The following is a 13269-nucleotide window of genomic DNA, read 5'->3' as shown; positions in this document are numbered from 1 at the left end:
AATTTTTAAAAAAGGATTTGCTATAAGCAGGCCATTAGTACAGATTAACTGTAGGAGAATATTTGAACTAAATGAGTCATCTTATACAGAAGTAGATATTTGCTACAGAAAATGCACAGCTCCCTCATTGTTTTCTGTTTATTAAAACAGAATTAAGGCCTCAACTTGGAGGATATATAATAGGCAGTAGTTTTAATAGTCTACTTGGAGTTACTGTATGCATTTGAATATAAAGGAAATGTAATTCTTTCAAAAATTATCCATAATTCTGATTTATTTATTGTTTGTTTATCTATACTGGCCTTTTTCTCTATTAGTGAAATAAGTCATATTTGTGCAGTGTTATCTTTTCTCTTCGATGGATTTCAGAGTATAGTGATTTCAGAGGATAATTGTTTTAAATTGGGAAAATTCAATTTTCTCTAATGTTTCTACATTTAAACTCAGCTTTCGAATGCTTGTGCTTTCTTGCATTACCCAAAACATTTGGGATATGAGCTCATCTCAACTCATCTTATTCCCAAGCCCCAGCCCACTCCCCAGCCCCCAGTGAGTCACCCACCACATTTCCGTACTTGAGTTAATGCTAACACAACCCTCCTAGGTATTAAGAATCTGAGTCATTTGGATTCCTAATTTCTTCTTTGGATTCTTCCCATCTCTACTTGCCCTCTGTTCGCTTCCACTTCCTGTAAAGACTTCCTTCAGCATCTCTCTTGAAGCTGCCCTTTCTCCTCCCTTCCCCCCACCCAACCCCGAGGGGATGTTCAAGATTGTATTCCATCACATCTGGGGCAATGCCAGGGCTTCCAGGTTGGTTTTCCCACCTTCAGGTTTTCTCCATCTTCAATTTTGCCTAGATTAACCTTCCTTTAATACAAATGAGCATTTCATTCCTCTGACTAAACACTGTCAGTGGGTCTCCACCAGGCAGGGGATAAAATTCAAGCCAGAGTTGTAACCGGGCAATCAAGATGCTCTCTGCCTGGGTCCAGCATTGTCTCCCACTGCTTTGAGGCACAGACACGCAGACCCTGACGCTCTGCTCTCTTCCCCACCCTCTCTCCACACATTCTTGCTTCTTTGCTTTCATTCACGCACCTTTCTACACTCAGAATGACTCCGTGTCCACCCAAAGTTCCACGTACTGAAAATCTCACAACCCAGCCCCAAAGACAGCCCCAAAACTGTCTCCTCATGAAGACTCAGCCAGAGGAGAGCTCTTCCTCTGCTCAGGCCTCCTGCACCATCACCCTCAGCACTCTCCCCATACGGGACGTTGTTATTACTGTCACTTTGGTGTCGTCCTATGCCTGCTCCATTGTAAGCTGCTGGGGGGTTCAGCTCGTTAACTCATACACCACCTAGAATAGGGCCTTATGATTAATAAGTTGATAACCTTTGTTGAATGGTGCCTTTATAATTCAAACCTGGAAAGCTAAAAAAATGTCAAACTCATGGAAGTGTTCTGTCTTTTCAGCAAAACCCAAAATCACCTACGTAGAGAACCAGACTGCCATGGAACTAGAGGAACAGGTCACGCTTACCTGTGAAGCCTCAGGAGACCCCATTCCTTCAATCACCTGGAGAACATCCACCCGAAACATCAGCAGCGAAGAAAAGGTATAATGTTGCCCAAGAGTTTCAGGGCCATGGAGCACAGACTCTACATGGATTGATTCTGCCCCATGCCCGGTCCTCTTCGGTGAACCCGAAAATGGGATGTGGCCACTGGAGGCTGCAGCCAGGTCCTATGGCCCCCCTCCTCCAGCCTGCCCTGGCTGTGGCCTGCTCAGCATCCCCTTGGGATGGAAGGGGCACAATTCCTTGCATGGATTTGCAGGGGTGTGATGTTAGTGGGTATGGTTAGGTTAGACGTCACAAGGAGGAAGGGGATAGTGATTTTCAAACCAGGGTTATGGAGCTGGGAGGACCAAGGAAAGTTAAGGTCCCAGTGCACTGGGTGATATTAGCATCATCTCAGGAGCACCCAAGGAAACGTGTCCCGGAACTAATAGGGATCAGGATGAGCCTATTAATTCTTCTCCTTGTGACTTGTATGTTCATGCTCTACATGCCCTATATGCACAAACGCTTGGTTGCCTTTGTGTCTGCCTGTATTCTCGGCCACACTTGCATATCATTTTGTTCTAAAGGCAAAAATAATTAGCAGTTTCTATGTGATGATGATTACACCAGGTTCTACAATATATTCTCTGAGAGATGAAGAACATTATAGCAACCTTCCTGGCAAATTTAAATGACTGGGAAGATTTAGCTTTCAAGCACATGGATTTATAGGCCACCGGAAAGCTGTCGTTATTATTAACAGTCTATAAAAATTGAGGTAACCCCACATCAGGCAGCCTTTTGCTATTGAGTGGGCCAAAAGACAGGGGGAGGAAGAAGCTTGGTTTTAAAGCAACTTAAACCTTCTTATGGCACTTCTCCAATCTCATCTCATACATCCTGTAGTAATGGGCTTCATTTTAGTTGGCCAGAGCTTTGTCACCTATTCAGGAGTAATGGCCTTAGCCTTAAAGAACATTTATAATGGATTGCTGATTGACTAGAACGTCAAAGAAGATAGATCTTCACTCTTCTGCCTGCCTAAAGGAAATCCCTAGAGAGGGTAGACTTAAATAAAGCTAAAAAGGGATAGTGTGAAATTTCAGAGCCAAATTTGGGATTTGCATTTGAAGAACTGATTTCTCTCCTACTAATAGAAAACAAAACTAAATCAAGAGGAACAGAAATTGCTGTTCCAAAAAAACCCATTAATTTTTGCAAGTTTTACCTCCAGAGTTGAATTCAACTTAACAAAAACTCAACCGAGGAACTGCTAAGTATTTTTGAAACTTGCATATGCTGTTTGATATTGTGAAAACCAACTGAATTAAGTAATGTAGTGTTTACTTGGATACTTTATCAACATTGGAATTAAACCCTCAGCTCAGATTTTAGTTCCCATCGTGTGTGTTACGTGGATTGAATGTACATTTCAAGGCTTAAACCACAGGGCTGCCACTTGGCAGATTTTTCTACATCAGGCTTGAGAGTAGATTTGTCCAGAATGACCCAGTGTATATCTTTGATCTGGAGGGAAGGACAGAAATAACATCTACCCCAGATGAATGATGGTTTTAGATTCTATATCTTTCCTAGGAGTAGCTCAACGGCCAAGCTAGACCAGAAGAGTTATTAAGATTTGTGCCTACCTCAGGTCCTTTAATAGGTGGGCACTTCTGGCTTGTATCTGTGAATTCATTTTTATAGAATGAGAACAAAAAACCAGGCATTAATACACACTCATACTTCCTAAATATTAAAACCAAAGGTGTCTAGCAGAGACCATCTCAAGCCAAGTAGGCTTTGCATAGTTCAATTATCAGTGTAGATCATTAGTCTCAATCTGAGATAATTATTTAAGCCCAGCCACATAGGTTGTGTTGCGCTTTCTTTTACTGTGGACCCCCTTCAAGTGACATTACTGCAACATGAATGAATCAGTGTTAGAACAAGCCTTCCAAATTGGCCAGTGATGTGACCCCAGATCAGCATATTTGCCTAAATGAAACGCTGTATAGAAAAATTGCTATTTCTATTCATTACATATTGACATCAAAGAGGCATGATAGCCATCTTATACTGGGGGTGGCTAAAAATTAAGGAAACAGAGATGGCCTATTCGTGAGCCAGGTGGACTCTAGACAGTAAATTTCACTTTTACTTTGGCAGCTGCTTCTCGTTTTCTCCTCCAGCTGAAGTTGCATTATATATATTGATAATTAGGTATCAAGATTATTAGAGTCACAGAATTATAGGAGGGGAAGAAAAGTTTTCTTTTTAAAGTCAAGACTATGCGCTGAGCAGTAAGAATGGCCAATTGTTTCTACTGGGAAGGGAAATAAGCCTCCTGAGAAGTAGATCACATAACTTGCCAGAATCATAGAAGGTTGGAAGAAGGGTCCTTTGGAGGTTATCTAGTCTCACTGCCAAAAAGTCACTCAGCCCCTGCTTGAAGGGTGACAGTGTCAGTTCTTTGCAGTCAGGTGGCCAACACTGATGGTCAAGAGGCCCTGCTTCATTGCCCCTGCCACTTCCCAGCCTTCCAGCCCCTACAACTCAGTCCTTTGTGTGAGAGCCATTAACTAGCTCTCCAGTTTTCCTTTAGTCAGGCTTCTGCCCCGTAACACATCCGGTTATTTTCACTGCTGCTCTTATCTTATGGTTTCCACACCCTTCACCTTTCTAGTCGTCCTGTACTAGAGAGCTTCACTTCCCTAGTGTCCCCTATAACTTCGCGGTGCCCAGTATAGCTAATGCAGACTTCCTGGCTCATTGCTCCCTTGATCTGGACCCTGAAATGCTGTCAACATCACGTTAACCCTTTAGCAGTTTCCTCATTCTGTTGTCTCCTGTTGAGCTTGTGGTCAACTAAAAGGCCCAGCTCTTCTTGGCATGAACTGCATTTAAGCCGCATATCCCCTGTCCTGTCCTTATGCAATTGATTGCTTAACCAATGATGTAGAATTTTATATTTATTTCTATTAAAAATTGTTTTATTTGTTGCAACCCAATATTTCTCAGTGGGGGTCACAAATGACAGTTTGGGAAGACTCTTTCTTCACTGGGACTGTCTTGTGCATTGCAAGATATTTAACATCCCTGGTCCCTTCCCTTTAAATGTTAGTAACCAACTCTAATCATTGTCGTTACCAAAAGTGTCACATACAGAAACACTCCTTGGCTGGAGAACGACTATTTTAGTCCATCTTTCTGACCAGTCAGGACTGGCTTTCATCAGAACTGTCCCTAGAGTTCTTGGAGTCCAGGGCATTTCAACCAATGTGGGTCCCCCCTGTTTTATCTATGTTTGTTAAAAGTAATGGGGTATAGCAGTCAATGGTGACCCCAGTTCTAAGCACAGGACCCAAGGGCAGGCAATTCAGCCTTCCCCATGCAACTGCCATCTAGCATCTCTATTAGCTGTTGCTTCCAACCTTGTATGAATGCTTATTTGAAATATCTTTGTCCAAGTCACTGATAAAAATGTTGACTGGAACAAGGTCAAGTACAGAGCCCTTAGAATGCCACCAGAGCTTCCCTGGGGTGAGTGGCTCAGAAGGTGGAGCACGTAACACCATGGTGCTCTCTTATGATTCTGATGACTTTCACGGAAGGCTCAATGCTTCCTTTAATAAAATTAGTGACAACAGAAGCTGATTAAAGCAGCTTGGTCTTTTGCTTCACTGCTTAGTTGAATCTAGTGTTAATCCTTTTTAAGAGGAGAGGGGAGAAAAGGCTTTCACTCATAGGCTTGTGGTGACTTTCTAATGGAATACTGATGTTCTTCATTTAAAAAAGAAGGGAAAAAAAAGCAAAAACCAGTACACTGAGCCCAAAAGTCACACTCTGTCTTTGACAATGTCTCTAGGTTTAGTCTAGTCACTCGTTTAAGATTGATTATAATCAATCCGTTCGGCTTCAGCTAGTTGAGTTGGTTTCACTCAACCAATGATAATAGCTAGGCTAAGTTTGGGTCACTAAGATCATTAGAGGAGATAATCTGTCTGAAAGTTAATCCATTTCTTAGTGGTCACTAGTCTGTTGACAAAAAAAATTTGAATATCGTAATGGGTCAGTTTGATCGATGTGTATGGAGGTCATCGTGGTGACTGCAGATACAAAGAAAGTTTGTGCATCCGTATCATTTTATTACCCATCCTATTGAGACTCATTTTTTAAACTGCCAGGTATTTTAAAGACCCACAGTGAGTGGTGCTAAATTCCAGGTACCATTTACATATTGAGTGAGAGCCCTGGATGGTAATTTACATACTCTCTCCCTGGCAGAACAAGTCCAGTCTGTGCTCATTTGAACGTATCAGTGCCTTTGAAGAGACTGGGAAAGAAAGGCTTGTGAAGCCTTAATGTCTAAGGAGAAGGAGAGGAGCAAAGAGTTGAGATCCGAAGAGATAGAAATAAGTGAAAGGCATTTCATGAACCTTGAATTCTGAGTAGACAGAGTATCCTACAAAAAAGAGAAACCTTTTGAAATTCTGGATTCCCTAGAAACCGAAGTTTCTTTTCACCAGGGAGAATTCCTCATTCAGCGTAAAACAGGTGCTCGCTCTTAAACATTGGGAAAGGTGCCTGCATTGAGCAGTTGGAGTGTAGTTTATCCAGGATGTGGGCAGAAGTATAAGAGGGAATACTTAGGATAAGTGTCTATCAATCACTTCACTTCACTTTAATTTGTATACATACTCCTACAGACTTGTGTGTAAGATCATAAAACATGCAAATATTAAAAGAAACTGGAACTAACAGTTTTGGGAGCACTGCTAATCATATACTAGTTTAGGTTTTAAGTATGTATATTTGCATATCAGGTTGTCTTAAAGTGGGCTACACGCCTTCATCAAATTATCAGGGTCAAGATATATCCTATTATCCTACCAGGCACAGAGGTAGAAGGTCAGGCTACTGAAAGCATTGTGTTACTAGCACCTACGTATTCTAAAAGCCACAAAACCACAGTAAGTTAGAAGAGACACAGGAAGAATCATATCTGAAAAACAAACAACTCCATATGATAGGGCCCCTGAAAATTGTCTTGATTCATGCAGCCCTGGCATGTGACAGACAAGCTTCTAAGTGATGTGGAAATGGCAACCACATTTGACATGTTGGCCCACTGTTACTTTGGTCTATGCGTGTTCCTCTGTTCTCACTTTCTTCTTCATGCCAACATCATGTGACATAATTCAACATCTCCATCCTCATGTCTCACAAAAGCTCCTTGCATTTAGTGGACTCTTACTGAATGTTTGCTAACTCATTTGCATTCCCAGGATTGCATTACTGTGTCTCTGGCATCGTTTCTATCCTTCTTCCATCTGAACATGAGGGACAATCAGGCAGTCATGCCATCTAATAAAAAGAATAACGCATGTATGATAGTTTTGACTCCCAGCGTGAAATCAGAAAAACTGTAAGCATAGTAGATTCCCCAGTGCTGGATAAATAAAAATCTTGATGTGGGTAGGAAAATACCTAAACCCGCTTTGTGAATGCCATCTTTGATGAAGATGGTGAACGCTTAAGCCTGCATGTCATCTGGGCGTCCCTCTGCCTTTAAGAACCAACTGGAACGTACCATAGCACTCAGAGTTCAGTATCCTCAAAGCTTCCTGTCTTAAGGGCATACTTCTCATTCCTAATGTACCCTGCTGCTCCTTTCTTTGTTCCTTTTTTTAAAATAAAAATTTGATTTTTAATAGAATGCATGCAAAGAGTTACAAAATGCATGAGCACAAAATAGTATATTGGTGATAAGCTGTCCAATAAAATCCAAAGTAGGAAACCTACTCTAGAAGTATCTCTAGATTGTGTGGTTAGAACTAGTAGTATCACCTAATATTACGAGGAATATTCAAGATGTTTTGGAACAGGAGCAGTCTAATATATCTGCTAGTATCCATATGTACCTCTTCCAAAGCTTAGGAAAGCCTTTACGTTTGAATTACACATCTTAATGTGCATAAGTGGGGGAAGAAAGCTGAACATAAGCTAAATCCTAAATTAAATTGGGTAGTAAAAAAAAAAAAAAAAAAAAATTGGGTAGTAAACACACTGTTGAAAGTGGACCTTGGAAAAAGTTCTGAATTAAAAAGAAGCTGCATGTGCACGGAATGCAGTGTGATACATCAATTCTCTAAAGCAACATGTTGTAAAATTTTACTGCTTTCTTGTTGTGTTTTATATCTTGTTCTCTACAGGCTTCGTGGACTCGACCAGAGAAGCAAGAGGTATAGCTTACCTGACCACTAGCCAGTCTGTAGTTTTGAAAGCATTACAGTTCAACTCACCATTACAGTTTAATAACCAGACATGCTAAAACTAATTAGTAATTTAGTTAGATTAAAGAATAGGTCAATAGTGGTAGACATTACTTAGCAATAGTGTCACTTTAGGGTGAGCAAGCAAGCTTTGTTGGGAGTGGATGAACAAATCCTTATTATTTCCTAAAACTGGATCTTATTCTCTTGCTGGTGCTGATAAAATCACATCCAGGTAATTATACTTAGGGAAATAAATGGCCCCAACTCCCAGGCCAGGCATTTTGAAATGATAAAAATTTTTTGACTCTTACCTGGTTGATGTGGCTTTGGATCATAAAGTCACAGAGTTAATGATCTAAAAACCCACTCAGCCCTTACCTTTCCAGCTCAACTCATCTTGTTGCTCGCTTATTTTATCATGATTGGTCTTGGTAAATTACCACATCACATCTCATCTCGAAGCAATGCAAATGACATCTCTCATTGGTTTTCCCAAATTGCGAAACATATCTATGTTACTTTTATAGAGCATTAAGTTTATGAGATTAGAGTGATTTGTCACAAATGGTTCTTTTTTTTTTTTTTAAGTCAGTAGCATATTTAGCCTTTGAAATTTCTCTGACTGCTTGCTTCAGTTTGGGTAATGTGGGACTTAGTTTGAAAACTGAAGCTAAATATAAATCTTTAGATTGTAATTGCTGTATCCCCAAGACCCTACTGATGATCATGCCTATCATTCTTGACCTGATTTGTGTGATTAAGTGACAGATAGTGAAATAAAAAACAGTATGTTTTAGATGAAGTTCAAGAATCTAATCTATAAATACTTTTTAAAAAAGTAGCCTTTTCTCCAGATGGAACTTTGATATTGTTTAATACTATAAATGTAGAATATGGCAATCCTGTAGACTGTATTTTAATTGGGTAAACCCATCCTCCAGTCTTTCGGAAATGATAATTATTCAGAACACATAACTCATGTGTTCAGGTCATAGCTATAAATATTTAATGCTGTTTAATATTTAAAAGTTGACTGCCTGTCCCCAGGCACTGATGCTAGTTTCTGCACCCTGCCGTCATCAAATCTAATTCATTATAAGCTCTCTTTGTGTCATTCCTTCCTCCACGTCGTAGGGACTGTAGTTAGCTGCACACCCTCTCTAAAACACTTGCCTCCTGTAAACACTCCCCAGGAGTGCTGTCACAGACTGGGTGTTTTTATTGCCCAAAAGTCATGGGCTCGTTGGTATTGGGGAAGGGAGAAAAGAAGGGTTAATTATCAGCCACTCCTGAGCCACTACCCCTCTCATTCCGCTTGGCCTTGTGCATCTTCCCGTCACTCAGATTTAGACGCGGCTAGAAGAGGAGCTGAGATTTATCAGGGAGCATTAAGGAGATGTTGAGAGAATTGTTATTATTAGTGGAAGTAATTGGTTTACTCCCAGGAAAGCAGACACCTCACTCCATTTTGCAGAAGTGTCCTTATCTTAAGTTATCTCGCTCTGGACATAATTGACTTTCAAGTGAGTTCTGCCCCCTGGGGCTCAGAAGTTCCGTTCCCTCCTATTTGTCTCAGTCAGGGATGAAGACCATGAGTCCAGATGAGCTCAAAAGAAGGCTTGGGTCATGGCTAATTTCATTCTGTAAGTTCTGGAAAGCCTTAGGACTTTTCCCTGCAAGAAGAGAGACAAAAATGTTTTGATGAGAAGAGCAATTATAATTGCCTTTCGTACATTTTTGCAAAACCGGGTCTTCTTGCCATAGTGATCGTTTCATTCGTACCCAGAGTTTATCTGCTTCCTCCTCGAGCCTGGACCATCAGCATGACGTGTGGTCTGGATGGCTTGGAGGTGGCACTCTCTGACTTTGTCCTGGTGCCAGAGTAAATCACTTCAGAAGGAGATAGTCCAATCACACTGGAGTCTGTCTGCGTCCCCTCAGAGGGAGAACTGGGCATCTGGCAAATAATTCCATCGTCAATCCTGTTTTGAGCCACCGCAAAATAAAATTCTCTATGGAAGGCTGCCTACTGCTCTGCTGACATCATTAAATGAGAAAAATTTTCCAGAGAGAAATTTAGACAAAGAGACCAGAGAGAAGGGGGAAAAAAAGTAAGGCTGTGAATGCAACCATTTCCTGAGCTTCTCTTTGACCATTTTCTAGATTATTCTGAGTAAAAACTGCTCATGTCCCCCTTTGTGGTTACTTGTTAATGTCCTTCTCTTACCTACACGACTTTCTTTGCATCTTTTGCTATTGTATCCTTCCTTATGGAAATGTTCTCTTGACTTCTGAAAGATTCTGATCAGTTTTCCGTGTTTGTGGTGGCAGCCCCAGGACAAATCCTGGGTGTGTGACAAAAAATTACAGTTCAGTCACTGGCTGGCATCACTGTTGGCTGAACCTGTGATCTCACTGAGGTAACCAGAAAGGCCGGGGTGAACCATGAATCCCCTCTGCCTTCATTCTGCTGTCTTGGGAATATAGGAATGACAAGCAGGTCAGGTCAGCCCTCAGAGATACTTGCAGCGTTGACCTCACACTCCTGATGCCACGAGTTTAGATGATGCTTCAAGATTTTGTTTGGCAAATGACCATAGACTTTTGAGACAAGTGCTCCACACCTGCCTGTGTCAGCTCCCATTCATCCCCTGGGGTGCAGCTTCTCAGCCCATCAGCTTCACAGCTTTCCAGGCCTCGTGGAGGCCGAGAGCCAAGGCATCTGGGCATTCCTGTCAGAGAGGGGTGGCCCTCGCTGCAGTAGGTAGTGATGGTTTTGCTTGGCTCTTCTGCCTCTTTGCTGGCAGTTGTGTTCTGGCTTCTGGATATGAATGTGATGGGACTAAATGACTGAAACAGATTAGCTCTACCAGTGATGGGACTTTTTGTGGTCTGAGACTTCTGTCAAGGCCAATGGTGTCTTGCTTTTGAGCTCCCCAAACTGGCTGCCATATGATATTTCAATGCTGGATTTTGGGCTTCCAAACAGCAGCTCAAAAGAACCTGAAGGCAGGTGTTCTTTAGTTCTTTAAAGGTCCAGCCTCATGGGATGACGGACGATATGCAGAGCACTCACCTGTCTATCTCTATGGAATATCGCTCACTGAACTTAAAGAGTATGGCCCAGCCTACGAGGAGCTAGACTCCTTCTTCAGATTGCCAGCTTTCTTGAGGGTCTGAACTCAGACCGCATGCCTAGACTCTTCCTAGGCCAGCAACCATTTTACTTAAGAGTGTCAAGGGGGGAAACCCCTTGGAAATATTTCGGTACCCATTGCCCAGGGCTCATATGCTTATTCCCTGTTTGACCAACTCTTGTAATTCCAGAGACTCAGGAAGACAATTCTAGTGTCAAGGGCTAGAATATGGTGACTATAGTCTCCAGGATTCCAAATCTGCCTGGGATTGTCTGTATCACTGTTCCGGGAGAGGGGACCCAGTTCCCCTCACTTCCAGCTCAACAGCTCCTGAGCTCCGGATTGTTGGACTTTTTTCAATGAAATTATTTTACTTTTAAGCATCCAGGAAAGTAAGGCATCTGCAGAAATATGGATTTCTTGTATAATTTCTTTTATTCGGATTTCCCATTATGTGTGCATGCACCAAGGAACGGGCAGATGGGCAGGGGGCTAGAAGGAAAGGACGGGAGTGCAGGTTTTCCAGAATCTCACGAGGCAGGGCTATTGCAGCTGCAACGCCTGCTGGCCAGACTTTGGCTTCCATTTTAGATGTGCCAACCAAATCGTCTTGGGGGCCTTGGTTGTCCTTCTCAAGCCAATCTTGGCACATAGGCTAAGCTGCTTGGGTAAACTGAGTCCCATTTTCTGTTTGGGGTGCACCCAAGTTCCCAGAGTGCTCTCCGGAGCCTCCTTGCAAGTCGGTACCTAAAGCGAGACTTAGACGTTGGCCCAGAGAGCAGAGAGCTGTGAGGCTGGTCGCAGACAGTGATGGCCCGGTCTCCTGGCCCCGCCCAGCCCCGGGCCTGACGCTGTCCCTCCCCTCCTGGCAGACCCTGGATGGGCACATGGTGGTCCGCAGCCATGCCCGCGTGTCGTCCCTGACCCTGAAGAGCATCCAGTACACAGACGCTGGGGAGTATATCTGCACCGCCAGCAACACCATCGGCCAGGACTCCCAGTCCGTGTACCTCGAAGTGCAATGTGAGGAAAACGGTGGGAAGACGGGGGGCAGGGAGGGCCGTGCAGGGTCAGGATGACAGAGGGAAACAGCTGCCAGGACCCGGCCCATGGTGGTTGGCCCCTGGCCATTTCAAAGCTGTGTCCGCAAGGCACCCCTTCACGCTGTCCCCCGGTTTCTTACAAGTCTGCGTGTCTCCCCGTGCAGCTCATGGGAAGTGACCCCGGTCTCTGCTGTCCCCTGGCACCAGCTCGGCCTCAAGGCATGACCAGCTTCCTGGTGCCAGGAGACGGAGTGGGGGGAGGGGTCACGATCGTGGCAGTCTTCCTGAGAGCTGTTGTCCTTCTTTGCAGATGCCCCCAAGCTTCAGGGCCCTGTGGCTGTGTACACTTGGGAGGGCAACCAGGTGAACATCACCTGCGAGGTGTTTGCCTACCCCAGTGCCACAATCTCATGGTTCCGAGACGGTCAACTGCTGCCAAGCTCCAACTACAGCAACATCAAAATCTACAACACCCCGTCCGCCAGCTACCTGGAGGTGAGACATGGGGGCAGCGGGCAGGGTGGAGGAGGCACCGTTTGAGGATGGGCAGGCTCCTGGCTACAGCTAACATCTTCTCACTTGCTTCTCTGGCACGTCCTGAGCAGGGGAGCCACTGGCTGAGGAAGAAAGTGAGCCTCGGCCCTCTTTCTCTCCCCAGAGCTAGATTGGGGCCTGGGAGGCAGAGTGTGCCTCTCCCATGATCCCCTTTTCTGTTCTCTCTGGGTTAAGGCTGGGCTGCAGCTTTACTGATTCTATTCTCTACTAATTTTAGTTCAATAAATAAGGATCTGAGGTGGGGACCATTCCGTGGGACACTCGTAACTCAAGAGCTCCTTCTTTCTAAAGGTGACCCCGGACTCTGAAAATGATTTTGGAAACTATAACTGTACCGCAGTGAACCGCATTGGACAGGAGTCTTTGGAATTCATCCTTGTCCAAGCAGGTGAGCACCCCTTACGGCTGCACCACCCTCACCCTTGCCGGCCCTTTTCATGACCTTCTGTGATGACGGGAGCGTGGGAAGAAGAGGGTCAGGAGGCTGGGAGCCCTGGGGGCTTTGAGGATCTGGACATGGGACACATTGGGAAAGAATTGCATGGTGAGGTGGACCAGCAGGAGACAGGATATAGGCGACAAGATTCCCAAGAGTTAAAAGAAATGAGAGAGATGTGTTTCATGATTGGGAGTTACATCCTGGGCCAAATCAGGCTCACCTGAGTCTCCATATATGTCCTTTCCACA

General features: G+C 43.7%; 1 protein-coding gene across 23 annotated transcripts in view; it reads left to right on the top strand.

Annotated features, from left to right (window-relative positions):
* LOC103004072 (neural cell adhesion molecule 1) overlaps nt 1-13269 on the top strand; it is a 314527-nt gene that overhangs the window by 259004 nt on the left and 42254 nt on the right. For 15 of the 23 annotated variants that reach the window (XM_057552834.1, XM_057552828.1, XM_057552833.1 and 12 more), the window contains exons 8-12: nt 1481-1623; nt 7785-7814; nt 11857-12007; nt 12338-12522; nt 12874-12970. In XM_057552834.1, coding sequence (XP_057408817.1) covers nt 1481-1623; nt 7785-7814; nt 11857-12007; nt 12338-12522; nt 12874-12970 — 606 coding nt within the window. The remainder of the gene's footprint in view (nt 1-1480; nt 1624-7784; nt 7815-11856; nt 12008-12337; nt 12523-12873; nt 12971-13269) is intronic. The other 8 variants (XM_057552836.1, XM_057552829.1, XM_057552843.1 and 5 more) reach the window with 1 other exon arrangement.

Source organism: Balaenoptera acutorostrata, chromosome 9 (genome assembly GCF_949987535.1).
Source record: "Balaenoptera acutorostrata chromosome 9, mBalAcu1.1, whole genome shotgun sequence".
Lineage (NCBI taxonomy): Eukaryota > Metazoa > Chordata > Mammalia > Artiodactyla > Balaenopteridae > Balaenoptera > Balaenoptera acutorostrata.
This window is presented reverse-complemented; position numbering and strand designations above follow the sequence as displayed.